Raw genomic sequence first — 13,856 nt, forward strand, 5'->3', positions numbered from 1 at the left:
TCTTTGTCTTACCCATCCAAAGAGAAAGAACAATATCTGAATAATAGCCAGGGAGGATACTCAATAGGCAAGGTGTTGGCAAGATAATACACAGCAATGATCATGTTTCAGCATCATTTTGCAGGAAATTCTCTTTGTTCTCAGCTGCTCACAAAGGACATGTCATGCAAAATGCACCTGTGGTTCCTGGTGGTAATGTAGGTGAAGGTAGATAAAAAGGGGTGATGGTAGAGGGGTGAAATCTGCTTCTGAGTTTACCAAGTACGTCTATCCACTTTAGGTTTAGGGTTCTGAATCAGGAGATTAGCCCACATGGTCTCAGCTTGCTAGTGAAGGATCATGAATAATGCCTGAAGTAGCGAATAACACCAAATGATCAGGCGGCCCATGCATTGTAAATCAATGAGCACAGATGTCTCCAAGTGGAGGGGATATTTGAAGATATTTTACATCTTGTTGCATTTGGAACACTTGAGTTAGTTAGTGATTCTTTATCAAAATAGAGTGAGCATCTTCCCGCTCCGAAATCACATTCAGCATTAAATATGATGAAATATATTGTAGAATATTTTGCCACTTAGATTTTACATCAATTTGATCAATTTGTGTAAACTAGTGGATCACATATTTCTTAGTGAAATTTATACACTTGGATTTTATAGTAATAATTAAAATTCTCATCAAAGTGAAAAGTGCACAAAACAACAAAAAAGATAGATGCATGTATGCTAAAAAGCAATAGTTCCCTGTCCCACTCCTTCAGGCTCTTCTCAGATGTAACTTGTCATTTTTATAGCATTTTTGTTACTTACTTCTATATCTTTAAACAATATTCTTATACTGTTAATTCTTGGTTTATTAGTACTGAATATTACATATTATCTTCCTATACTGGTAGATGAGAATGTAGTTCAATGAAGTTACTCAATATCTCCTGTTAGTCATATCTTTACTTAAGATCTTCATTGGTCACCTATGCAACTTTAAATAAAATAGGTATTCTTTTAGTAACTTTAGAGTATTTAGGTACAATACTTTTCCTTTTAATAACAGACAATTTAATTTGAGTCCCCATCTTTTTAGTTCTTCTATCCATTTCTCCTTCCCAATTTTTGTAATCTGTACCTATATAATGTCGAGAGTACATACTAGCATTTACCTTCTAATCTCTAATCATAGTTCTACCATCTTTGTCTATAGATTGATTCTAAAATTGTAAGCCAATAAATGGTGTTTACATTAGGGCTCAATATTGTTTATTGCAGTGTCACATAGTATATTATTACTATCCTTGTACAACTTCTAATTTTTCTGGAGTTACTAATTGCCTTTTTATTTTTCTTATACTACTTGTCATTCTTTTGTTCTCAATTTTTTTTCCTATCAAAAAATTTAAAAAATTTTCAGAAACTTCTTTCTTCTGAAGCTCTATGTCTGGCTACTCTTGTCTGTACTTATTCTGCAAACCGCCTCTACAGTGACCATGGTATTGCTTTTGCTTTGTTTCAGAACTCAAGTCTTTTGCTATCTTTGTTTACTTCTTTTTTGCTGCAGTGCAAACTGAACAAAATTCCTAAGAAATTATATGTGAGATGCAACTTTTCTGATTCTTTGAATGTGTGAAAATCAGCACATGCAAGTGTGATCTCTGTTCACACTGGAATAATAATTTAATTAGGTATAAAAATATAGTTTAAAAATAACTTTTCCTGAGAATTTTAAAGTTGTTCCCTTTCCTTAAGCATTCGGTATTGCTGATGTGAAGTCTATGCCCACTTGATTCTCATTCTTTGATGATCTACATTTTCTTTCCGGTTTTTCCTTTCAGCATGGATCCTACTTGAAGGCCTTTTTACAGCCACTGCTGGGCTATTCCACTCTGAAGTGTTAAATCTGTCAGCTATCCAAAATTATCTTATATCAGTCAAATTAACAATTTCCTCCCCTCCATTTGTGCTGCTCATTTTCCATAATTCCTATTAATTATCTAGTAGTCCTCCTGGTTTTATCCTTTTGTCTATTTTAATTTTATTTCCTAGGAGATTTTCTCAATTTCATATTTAAAAATGTCTTTTTCTTTTTTCTTTTGTCAATCAAATTTTTAAAGCCAAGTTTCTTTCTTAATATTTTTTTAAATAGTATTCTCTTCTTGTCTAATGGGTGCAACGTATTCTTGAATCTCTCTAAATATGTTAGAATTTCTATAAAAAACTCATGTTCCTCATATTATCTCTTTTTATTTTGGAATCAGTAGTTTTGATTTGTTTATCACGGTCAGAGCCTTCCACTTTAGGGACTTTTTCAAATGTGTGGGAATTTTTGGTTTTCTATTCACATTTTAGAGGGAGGCAAATACAAGGAAATGGGTCATGATTTACATAGTGGTGCATCCGCTGTCCCATAAATAGAATTTTGATTGATTTGTCTTATTTTTCAGTCTTATATGTCATTGCCACTCCTGTTGTATCTGACTTTGTAGAATACTGAGTGTTTCAATGTTTCTCCTAGGCAGCTTGTCTCCACCGGTGTTACTACATCACCCATTTCCCCTTTATTTTATTCTAAGCTAATCTCTTGGCATGCCTGTCTTCTGTTAGCATGTCTCCATGCTAACAGAATTTAGAGGATGTAACTTGTTATCCTCTAAAAATCTATTGAAATCTTTTATCAGCTAATGATCACTTCTTATTCTTATTTTATTTTATGAGTTTATACTTATTTGCATTCCTTTATTGACATTTTAATGGGTTTCTGGATGGAAGATAATATAAATATGTGTGCACAATCTGCCATCTTTATCTGGAAATCCATGTTAATTTTTTCCCATTTACTTATTTATTTCCTCTGAATGTCAGGTGTATATATATTTTTTCAATTATAATTTAAATTCAATATTATGTTGTATAAATTTCAGGTGTACAGCTTAGTGGTTGGGTAATCATATACTTTACAGAGTGATCCACCCAATATTTCTAGTACTTACCTGGAAGCATACATAGTTATTACAAAATTATTGACTATATTCTCTATGCTGTACTTGATATTCCCATGACCATTTTGTAACTATCAATTTGTACTTCTTAATCTTTTCACCCTTTTCACCCCGACGACACTTCTCCCCTCTGGCAACTCACAGTCTGTTCTCTGTATCTATGAGTCTGTTTCAATTTCATTTGTTCATTTATTTTGTTCTTTTTTTTTATTGATCTATTTTTTTATTTTATTTTTTTTCAAACATGTTTTACTTTTTTTCTCACAAGAACATAAAAATTATGAAAGGAGAACTTAACAGGAAATTTAAAAAATGTAACACAATTTTTCCTTTTAGTAGTTCTTGGGTAGTTATGACAGAATAGGTTCCACTTTCTGTTTGTTTCTTTGAACAGGGATTTTGGTACAAATTTTTGTGTTTAATATCTGCTTCTGCCTCCCCCTCTATCAGATCGGCTTCCTTCACGGCCACCACCCTTGGGTGCTCCGCGGCTTAAATTGCTGTAGGAATCACGTGGAGGAGGGTATCCCCTTTCCATAGAGGGGGGAAGCCCTCTTTCTTGTCTGCCAACCCGATCACGACCACTTGAGTAGAGATCACTTCGGCTGCTTGAGTAACTGTCTCGACTTCCACCATATCCGTCACGTGAGCTGCTGTAATCATCATAGCGACTGCTTCCACCATAAGATGGCGGAGGCCCTCGTGTAGGTGGAGCACTACGTGAGTTTCTATAACTGTCATATGAATCCCTGTAGGAACCACCACTTGGATGATCTGAATAGTCATGATCACGACCATAGCCATCTCTATCACTGTAGCCTCTTGATGGATAGTCATCATGTGAACTGGAATAACCATAATCACGATAAGTATAATCTCTTGGTGGTGAAGCATAATCTCTTGTATCACGGGAGCTTGGGTAACCTCTACTTGAGTAGCTGTCTTTAGTAGAATATCCATCCTCTCTTGGGGACAAATAAACATCTCTAGGGGAAGGCAGGGGTTCCCTTCGAGGTGGGCCTCCATAACTATCTCTTCCACCAGATACAGGAGCTCTTCCTCCCATTCCACTGCTGCTGCAAACTGGTCCTGAAGGAGCAGATCTTTTAGCAGGAGGACCCCCACTTCTCGGTGGTGGTCCTCTTTTTACTGGAAGTGGTCCCCTGGAAGAACTCATGTTAAAATTCATGGAATAGCCACCATCATCCATGTGCCCTTCATGTGAGGGAAGTCCCCTGGTTCCTCCACTTCCTCCTCTTCCACCTCTAAGACCCCTTGGAGGGCCTCTGCTTCTTGGAGGTGGAGGTGGTCCACGCCTACCAGTTTCAAATGATGGTTTGGTGGCTTGTTCTACCTTGATGGCTTTTCCATCTAAGGACTTTCCATTCATATCTCTGGCTGCATCCTTAGCATCTGCTGGGCTTTCAAAAGTGACAAAAGCAAATCTTCTCGATTTGTTGGTTTCTCGATCTTTCATCAAGAGTACTTCCACTATTCGTCCATATTTGCCAAATACAGCTTCAAGGGTTTTCTCATTTGTTTCTGTATTGAGGCCACCAATGAAGAGCTTTCCTGGGCGATCAGCTTCAACCATGTTTCCCTCCTGGTAAGAGTTGGAGGGATGATGATGGTTCCAAGCTCCTATGAGCTCGCTGACAGGGGCTTCCTAGCCGCTCAGCACAGGGATGGCCACTGGCTCCGAAGACAGAAGAGAGAACCTGCAGGAACTACTGTGCCATATGTTGGGGTCCAACCCCAGCAGGTCCAGGGGTTCCCAAAGGTGTGGACAGAGTCGGCGAAGAAGGAATGATGGAGACAGCGTTCAGTTGATCAGCAGCCTAGCCAGGTTCTCTCACCAGGATCTCCAGCTAAGTTCTGTGTCTACTGTCCTGTTACTTCTGTGTTTATACCAGTTGATTTTAATCCTATCCATTCTATTTCAAAGGTTAGGGTGTTTCTTATCTCCTTTCCAAGGTTACTCTATTGTTCTATTAAGCTACAAGGAAGTAACTGAAGGAGATTATCCTAAGTAAAGATTATGTAGTTTAAGCATGATTGTTCATAGTTAAAGTGATTAACTACCCACCTGGAACTTAGTTAAGGGGTTTTATTCCCTTCCTTAGTCCTGTTAATCCCTACAACCTATCTCAGAGAGGTGACCTTGGTTAAAACACATAGCGCTAAGAAGGGAAGCAAACATATTAAGAACAGTATGCTATATACCCCAGGTCCCTTGAAACATATGCTTTGCAGATGTTTCTTCCCTGCAGCGACTATGTCAAGCAACAAGGATGGACCGGCTTCTGGAAAATTCCCCCATTTTTATTTTTTAAATGACAGCGCGTGTAAATCAGTGGCCACCTCTCGGATTGGGTTTGTTTAAGACTCAGAAGAAGACTTGTTTGTGACTTTGCCAACAGGTCAGTCCGAGGCTTAACCCTATATTGTATTGGCTCCCCACATCTCATCTCAGCGTTCTTTTTTTTTTTGCTTGTTTGAAAGCAATGTCATAAGATCAAACACATTTATTTTGTTCTTTAGAGTATACATATAAGTGAAATTGTATTGTATTTGCCTTTCTCTGATTGACTTATTTCAACTAGCATAACACTCTCTAGGTCCATCCATGTTGTTGCAAATGGTAAGATTTCATTCTTTTTATGGCTGAGTAATATTCCATTAAATATATGTACCACCACTTTTTTATCCTCTCATCTTGTACTGGGCTGCATATCTGGCACTTCGGCCAGATGGGGCACGCTGTCTTGTCTGATCCTAAAACACATAGATAGGAAGGTACTGACATCAGGCCAGGCCTTGAGATATGGTCTCATGGCCCCTTCCCAGCATGCTGTACTCTATGTTCCTAGAACACATAGATAGGAAGGTAATGATGCTATACTGTATCAGGAACTAATTGTGTAAACAAGGCTTTGTAACTAACTTTGTGGTTTTTGCAAATAAAAACTCTGTATCTCTTGCAGTCAGCGCTGCAGTTCAGCCTCTGATTCGGCAGGGTGCTGTAACTGTAGTCAGCTAGCCAGATTAATAAAGGCTCTTAAATTTAAATTCTGAGTTGAACCCATAACAATCTATGATGGGCACTTGGGTTGCTTTCATATGTTAGCTATTATAAATTATGTTGCAAAGGACATAGAGGTGCACCTATTATTTTGAGTTAGTCTTTTGGGCTTCCTTGATATATACCCAGAAGTGGAATCATTGGGTCATAAGGCAGTTCCATTTTTTATTTTTTGAGGTAACTCCATATGTTTTCCACAGTAGCTGTGCCAATCCACATTCCCACCAACAGTGTATGAGGGTTTTCTTTTCCCCTATCCCAGTGGTCGGCAAACTGCGGCTCACGAGCCACATGTGGCTCTTTGGCCCCTTGAGTGTGGCTCTTCCACAGAATACCGGCTCTTCCACAAAATACCAACTTCTGCACCTGGGCCACGAAGTTTCAATCACATTGTAAGTGCAAGCCCTTACGTGGTATTCTGTGGAAGAGTCCACACTCAAGGGGCCAAAGAGCCGCATGTGGCTCGCGAGCCGCGGTTTGCTGACCATGGCCCTATCCTCACCAACACTTGCTGTTTGTTGATTTATTGATAACTAGAGGCCTCGTGCATGAAATTTGTGCATGGGCAGGGGGTTCCCTCAATGCAGTCTGCACCCTCTCCAATCCGGGACCCCACAGGGGATGTTCAACTGCCAGTTTAGGCCCGATCCCAGGGCCTAAACCAACAGTCAGACATCCCTCTCATAATCTGGGACTGCTGGCTCCTAATTGCTCACCTGCCTGTCAGCCTGATCACCCCTAACTGCCCACCCTGCTGGCCAGGTTGCTCCCAACTGCCCCCCCTGCCGGCCAGGTCACCCCCAACTGCCCCCCTTGTTGACCTGGTCACCCCACGCAGCCTGCTGTTCAGTCATTTGGTCATCCCTCACTAAACCCCTGCTAGCCTGGTTGTCACACACAGCCTGCTGTTTGGTCGTTACTGTGACAGTGTCCCGGGAAATTTGCATATTCCTCTATTATTAGAAAGATAGCCATTCTGACAGGGTGAGATGATATCTCATTATGGTTTTAGTTTGCATTTCTCTGATACTTAGTAACATTGAGCATCTTTTCAGATGTCTATTGGCCATTTGGATGGTCTCTTTGGAGCATGGTCTATTTAGATACTTTGCCCATTTTTTAAATGGATTTTTTTTTAGTGTTGAGTAACAAATTTTGGCTATTAACCCCTTATCAGATGTATCATTAGCCAATATGTTCTCCCATTCAGTGGGTTGTTTTTTCATTTTGTTGATGGTTTCCTTTGCTGTGCAAAAAATTTTTAGTTTGCTGTAGTCCCAGTTGTTTATTTTTTGGTTATGTTTCCCTTGCCTGAGGAGATATATCAGAAAAAAATATTGCTAAGAGAAATGTTTGAGATTTTACTGAATACGTTTTCTTCTGAAAGTTTTACTCTTGCAGATAAGCTGCTAGGCAGCATGAGAGAACTAAGCAGCCGGGCACTCAGAGAAAATTCAGAAAATTTGCTTTTATTACAGATTGCACTAGTGCCATGGCTCAGGAGAGTCAGTCTCCAAGTCCTGAGTGAGGGAATATGGAGGAAATTTTCCCTTTATAGCTTACGGACTTTTCGCAGGACATGAGATTATACCCAAAGTCCTGGTCTGGCGCCAGCACTGATAATCACCTCCAGGGGTTGTGTGTGGTTCATGATTTATGGCCACTGTAAAATGGGAGTATTCAAAAAAGGTTCTGAAAGGCAGGACAGGCATAACATTCAGCTAGCAAGAGTGCATTAGAAGGCAGGTTACTGGCAAAGATTCAGATTGCTACCCCCCCCCCCCCAAATGTCTTATATTCCCCCATCATTAAAGTTTTGATTCTCACATTTAACTCTTTCATTTTTAGTTTATTCTTGTATATGGTGGAAGAAGTTGATCTAGTTTCATTTTTTTTGCATCTATCTGTCCAATATTTCCAACACCTTTTATTGAATAAACTCTGTTTATCTCAATGTATGTTCTTGCTTCCTTTGTCAAATATTAATTGACCATATAGGCATGTGTTTTTTTTCTAGGTTCTCTATCCTGTTTCATTGATCTATGTATCTGTTTTTATGCTGTTGCCATACTGTTTTTATTATGATGGCCTTGTAGTATAGTTTGATATCAGGTAGTGTGATGCCCCTAACTTTTTTTTAAGTATATTTTTATCAATTTCAGAGAGGAAGGGAGAGGGATATATATATATATATATATATATATATATATATATATATATATATGAGAGAGAATCATTGATTGGCTGTTTCCTGCATTCCCCTTACTAGGGATCAAGTCCAAAACCCAGGCATGTGCCCTGACCAGGAATTGAACCATGATCTCCTGGTTTATAAGTTGATGCTCAACCACTGAAGCACACTAGCCGGGAGATGTCCCCAACTTTGCCTTCTTTCTCACTATTGTGGTGGCTATTCGGGACCTTTTGTGGTTCCATATAAATTTTTGAATTATTTGTTCTAGTTCTGTGAAATACATCATTGATATTTTGATAAGAATTGCATTGAATCTATAGCTTGCTTTGGGTAGTATGGAAATTTTAATAATGTTAATTCTTCCTATTCATGAGCATGGTATATGCTTTCATTTATTTGTATCTTCTTCAATTTATTTCTTTAGTGTTATGAATTTCCAAGTACAGGTCTTTTACTTCCTTGGTCAAATTTATTCATAGGTATTTTTATTGATGCAATTATGAATGGGACTTCTTAGTTTCCCTTTCAGGTAGTTCATTTTGGTGTATAAAAATTCAATTGATATCTGAATATTTATTTTGTATCCTTCTATTTTACCTAATTCATTTTTCAGTTTTAGTAGCGTTTTGGTGGAATAGTTAGGGTTCTTTATATATAGTATTATGACATCTGCAAATAATACAGTTTTACTTCTTCCTTTCTAATTTGGATGTCTTTTATTTCTTCTTTTTGTCTGATTGCTGTGGATAGGATGGAAGTCCATGTTAATCTTTAAAAATATATTTTTATTAATTTTAGGGAGAGATAGAAACATTGATGAGAGAGAGATATTAATCAGTTGCCTCCTGCACACCCCCTACTGGAGATTGAGCCCACAACCAACCAACGCATATGCCCTGACCAGGAATTGAAGGGTGATGTCTTGGTGCATGGGTTCATGCTCAACCACTGAGCCACACTGGCTGGGCCCATCTTAATTTTTTAATGCACATCTGTATAACCTTATATTTATTGATGCATATTCAGTATTTATTCATAGCTCACATAATTTGTAAAAATGTATTTTAGTGAATATGTTTAAGACATCTTTTAGCATGTGTCATTTCTCTGTTTATTTTCTTAATATTTGAAGGTATAGTGATAAGTCAAACATTTGTTTAATTTTTGAGGTATAATTTACTTCCAATGATTATATCCGGTCTTTAATACAATACTGTGGAATGGGTATTATCACTTTCCCATTTTATAGATGAGAAATGGAGTTTCTTAGAGAGTTAGTGAGTGTTGACCAGCTTAGATCCAAACCTTTCAAACCTTTTTTCTCCTAAGCCACAGCATGTTTCTGAGGTACTACTCGATAAAACCCAATAAATACAATAACATAAATAATTTAATGTTGACAGACTAAATTCCCACTTTCACAAGGCTTCCTGTGCAATGCTTTAGTTTTAGTCCTGGTTGTACTTTTAAAATAATATTTAAAGCTATTCCTGAATATTTGATAAAGATGTAGCATTTCTCACTTTTTCTCCCAGTGAATTTAAGGATAACATCTACTGATAAAAAGTCATGTTGCATAAAAGGAAAAGCTGTTGTTTCAAAACACTGAGGACAGGGCTAAGATAGAATCAGGCTATTCTAATTGTCTTCAACTATTCTATATCTTACTGCATTTTAGGTCAGATAATTTGGCTCATAACATTCAAAACTGTTTTAATTATGAGATTTTATAACAAGGTTATGCAGTATATGTTTGCCAATTGGGAAAAAAAGATAATTATGCTTGAATGTAGGTCACATTTAAGAAACTCTCTTAGGCCTAATGGGAACCATGTTTCCTTAAAAATCAAGAATTAATGATATTCAAGAGAATGGTGTCTCTCTTATCTTGTGACCCAATTCCTCTGGTCAAAGATTTTTTTTTTTAACATTTTTTGATGGCTGTTCTTAGGAAGAAAACTTGCATACATTTCCTGTAGGGCAGTTTGGGTCAGTTGTAGTAGTTGCTAAACTGGACCTTAGTTATAAGAAACTGGCGGATAGAATCTTACCAATAAGGATGTTTATAGCCACATTTCTACAGTTGATATATCAGCAGATAATTCTCCCAATTCACCTCAAAGTGATTTATGCTGACTTTTATATGAGAAGGAGGTTTTTGTCTATCATGTGATTGTCTTAGTCTCTGTTCTTAAAAATTGCTGATATGTTCACACTGTCACCCCTCCCTCCCCCCCCCCCATACACACACACTTCTTTTCTGAGCTTTTTTGGTTTCAGCATTACCAAATGACAAATCTAAAGAATACATTTAAAACGAGAGTGAACTCCCCCTTAAAACTAAGGAGTTTTATATAACTTCATAGCATCCAAGAAATTTCTGTTGTACCTAACTAACCATTTTAATTGAAGCATGACAAAAGCTCTGCTCACAAACTTCCCAACATTTTCCCCACCTTTCCCAAACCCACTCCTCACCATCAGCAGAAAAACTGCAACAAAATAACAGAATGCTTTAAATTCATTGCACTGCCAAGGAAGAAACAAAGTTTTCCAATGGCCTGGCTGGATCTCCTTAGAGTGGTGGATGATTTTATAAGCTATGTAGTAAAATAGATCTCAGCTCCAAATATCCAGAGCAAAGCTTTGATCTCATCACTGTAATTTAAGTGGTTTGACTTGGGTTGAGGTTGGGACAAAACTACTTTGAGAGAGAGAGAGAGAGAGAGAGAGAGAGAGAGAGAGAGAAGAGAAGTTCTAAATTTTTAATTTACAATTTTAACTGGGCTGGGATTTTTGTCACTTTGAAATGTGTCCATTTTCAGTTATTGTTTTTATCTTCGCTTTAACCAATCAGCCAATGAAATATTTTGAGGATGAATTTTATAACCTGTATTTCTCTTTATCTCCATTTCATCTTTAAAGAATTAAGTTACGTGAACAGGCTGATTTAAGGAACTAAAAATGTCATGAAAAAGACTGTACTTTAACGTTATCAGGCATTTTTCAGTGAGACACCAAGCCTTGGGAAGCCATGATGCATGAGAGACGATGGGGGAATGGAAAGATCTAGGTCCTGAGATACCGCTCCTGATTGGGTGCCCCGCTCCCTCCTCCCAGCAAAACTTGGCCTGCAGAACTGATGCTTAGCTAGCCATATGGTTTATATTTATTTCCCAGCTTTTCATCCACCCCGCCTTCCTGTGGATATTGATGAGCAACTGGAGGCCTCAGATTTTTTCTCCACTGGTATCTCTATGAAATTCACTTGCTGATTACTGAACTCAACAAAGGCTCACAGAAAGCTATAGATGACCTGGATGCGTCTCTTGGCTGCAACTTACATTTTAAAAGTATCCTGGAATCCAGAATTAAGAAAATACAGTTCTTCCTTGACCTGTTCAGGCCCACATAGCTGTTAATTTCCACTTCAGAGTTCTTTTGTGATGATGCATGAGTGGTGTGTGAATTCCTCAGGGCTTGAACTTTCCCTGAAATGAGCTCTTACGAACAGGTGTGCTGTGGCCCAGTAATCAAGCTGCTGCTTGTCTCTGGGGTGTAGTATGCTTAGCTAATCCTATTGACTATAATTCTAACCTGGTGGCTGTTGTTAAATCTTTGAGAAAACGATGTAATCTTCAGGCCAAGGGCACATGAAGAAAATTCTCCAACTATTCTTGACACTCCCCAGGTCTTAAAGCAAGAATTTGATTTATTTTTTTTAAACAAGATTTGTAAGGTGCCCAAGACTGATCTCCACTCAAAGGCTGTGGTTGCAATCTAACCAGGAAAGTAGGAACACGGCTCTCATCAAGCCGGGCATTGTTCAAGGTTGCAATGCAGAATGAAGGAGAAGTAATGGATATCATGCTTTAAGGGCACATCTAATTGCTAGGAGATCATTCGGGTAGCAGCCCAATAGATCTGCCCCACTGATTTGTGGGAAGACAATTTAATGCTTGAAAAGAATGAGGCTCATAATAAGAAAAGGATTGTGTTTAGCTGAGCCTCCTTAAATTCTTTTAAAAGCCGGAGGATGGCTTGTTAGGGTCTGTACATGACAGGATAAATGCAAGTGTTTCTGATACTCTAAGACTCTATAAATAAGAGCTTTTAGGTAGATGTAAAAAAGAATTTGAAGTAGCAGAAGTGGTGGGGGTTGAATAAAGAGTATCACACAGGGTGGAAGTCTAAATCTGGTGAAAGGAAGTTAAAGGCTCTACTTTTCTCTGTTTGAATCACATCCACTGGTTTGAAATGACAATTGTGGGATCTTTGGAGAAAACTTTATACTCAAAAGCAAGGTGTCTGTCTTAATACTCAACATAGCCGTTTATTTCTATAACGAGAGGAGTAATTTGGGGGTGATTTTTGATTTTTCGGACATCGCATTTGGTAACCCTACTATAACTTTGGAATGTATAGTGCACTCCATAAAATTGCTACAACAGTTTAGAATTTTTAAATGGCAGATCCATCATGTACTGCAGTCCCTGGATTTGATTCACAGTGCTTCTCAGTCCAATTATAATCTCCAGAGCCCAGAGCCCTGGGACTGGCTCCAACAAAACAGTAGATCAGCATCGGAAGAGAAAGAAGTTGCTGCCCGGGATGCCACAAATGGACACAAGAGAAGAGAAATGCATATCTGGGTAAATAAACTCAAAGTCTTATTATTTGTGAGAGAGCAGTGAGTGGGTGGAGGAAGAAATAGGCACAGGGCTGACAGTTACTGAACAGTTACTCAATGTCTCACACGTTACTAGACACTTTAATACCTTTCCCCCCGCCAGCTAGTCCTCACTAAATCTTAACGCTTTTATTATCTTTATTATTACAGATAAGGAAACTGAAAAGAGAGGTCAAGAAAATTGCCCATGGTCACACAGCAAGCATATGGTGGAGATGTTTATTAACCCAGGTGACGGACTCTAAAGCTTATGTTCTTTCTACTCAGCCACAGGTAGAGTTGTTATTAGTGTCGGCTGTAGATCTGTAATTGTTCAGATCAATGTACAGCGGCCATGGGTAATCAAATCAGCCTGTTTTTTAGGGCTTTAAAAAGTCCAGGTACAGAGTCATGAACCTTGATAAGCAGCATTAGTCAGACATCTCTGGCTTTATTCACTCATTCAACAAATATTTGTTGAGCTCCAAGTAGGTGCCAGGTACTGAGCTAGGGAATGGTACTGCAGCAGGAAATAGGAGATGTAATTCCCGTCTTCATGAGCGTACACTCTGGGAATAGTAAACAAGTAAAGAAGTAAACACATTCAAGTCCATGAAGGGATTCGTTCAATAAGTGGAACCACAATGTTATGCCAATATTTCAGGTTGCTATGGAGATGAAAGGCACGAGGAAGCTGAATATTCTCTTTATCTAGACTTTATCAGGAACTGGATCTGGCCTCACTGCCTGGCAAATCCCTAGGCGAGCATGCTGTCATCTATGGATTGTTTCACCTATAGATTAGCTGCTATATACGGTTCTTTTATCCTTCTGTGTACATACCTCTCAACTTGTTGCACCTTTAATTTTTTTTTTCTGACCTTTTCCTTTGGGAAGACTTTGCTCGATTCCACTGATA

The 13,856-nt window shown here is 38.4% G+C and overlaps 1 protein-coding gene across 1 annotated transcript; it reads right to left on the bottom strand.

The window, feature by feature from the left end:
* Positions 1–3,236: 3,236 nt before the first annotated feature.
* On the bottom strand, positions 3,237–4,605 carry LOC139005299 (RNA-binding motif protein, X chromosome). The gene has a single exon (XM_070407591.1). It carries the CDS (start codon positions 4,584–4,586, stop codon positions 3,411–3,413), a length of 1,176 nt encoding a protein of 391 aa, XP_070263692.1. The 5' UTR covers positions 4,587–4,605; the 3' UTR covers positions 3,237–3,410.
* Between the last annotated feature and the right edge of the window lie 9,251 nt (positions 4,606–13,856).

Source organism: Myotis yumanensis, unplaced genomic scaffold (genome assembly GCF_028538775.1).
Source record: "Myotis yumanensis isolate MYYU_CA2020_CCGP unplaced genomic scaffold, mMyoYum1.0.hap1 SCAF_3, whole genome shotgun sequence".
Lineage (NCBI taxonomy): Eukaryota > Metazoa > Chordata > Mammalia > Chiroptera > Vespertilionidae > Myotis > Myotis yumanensis.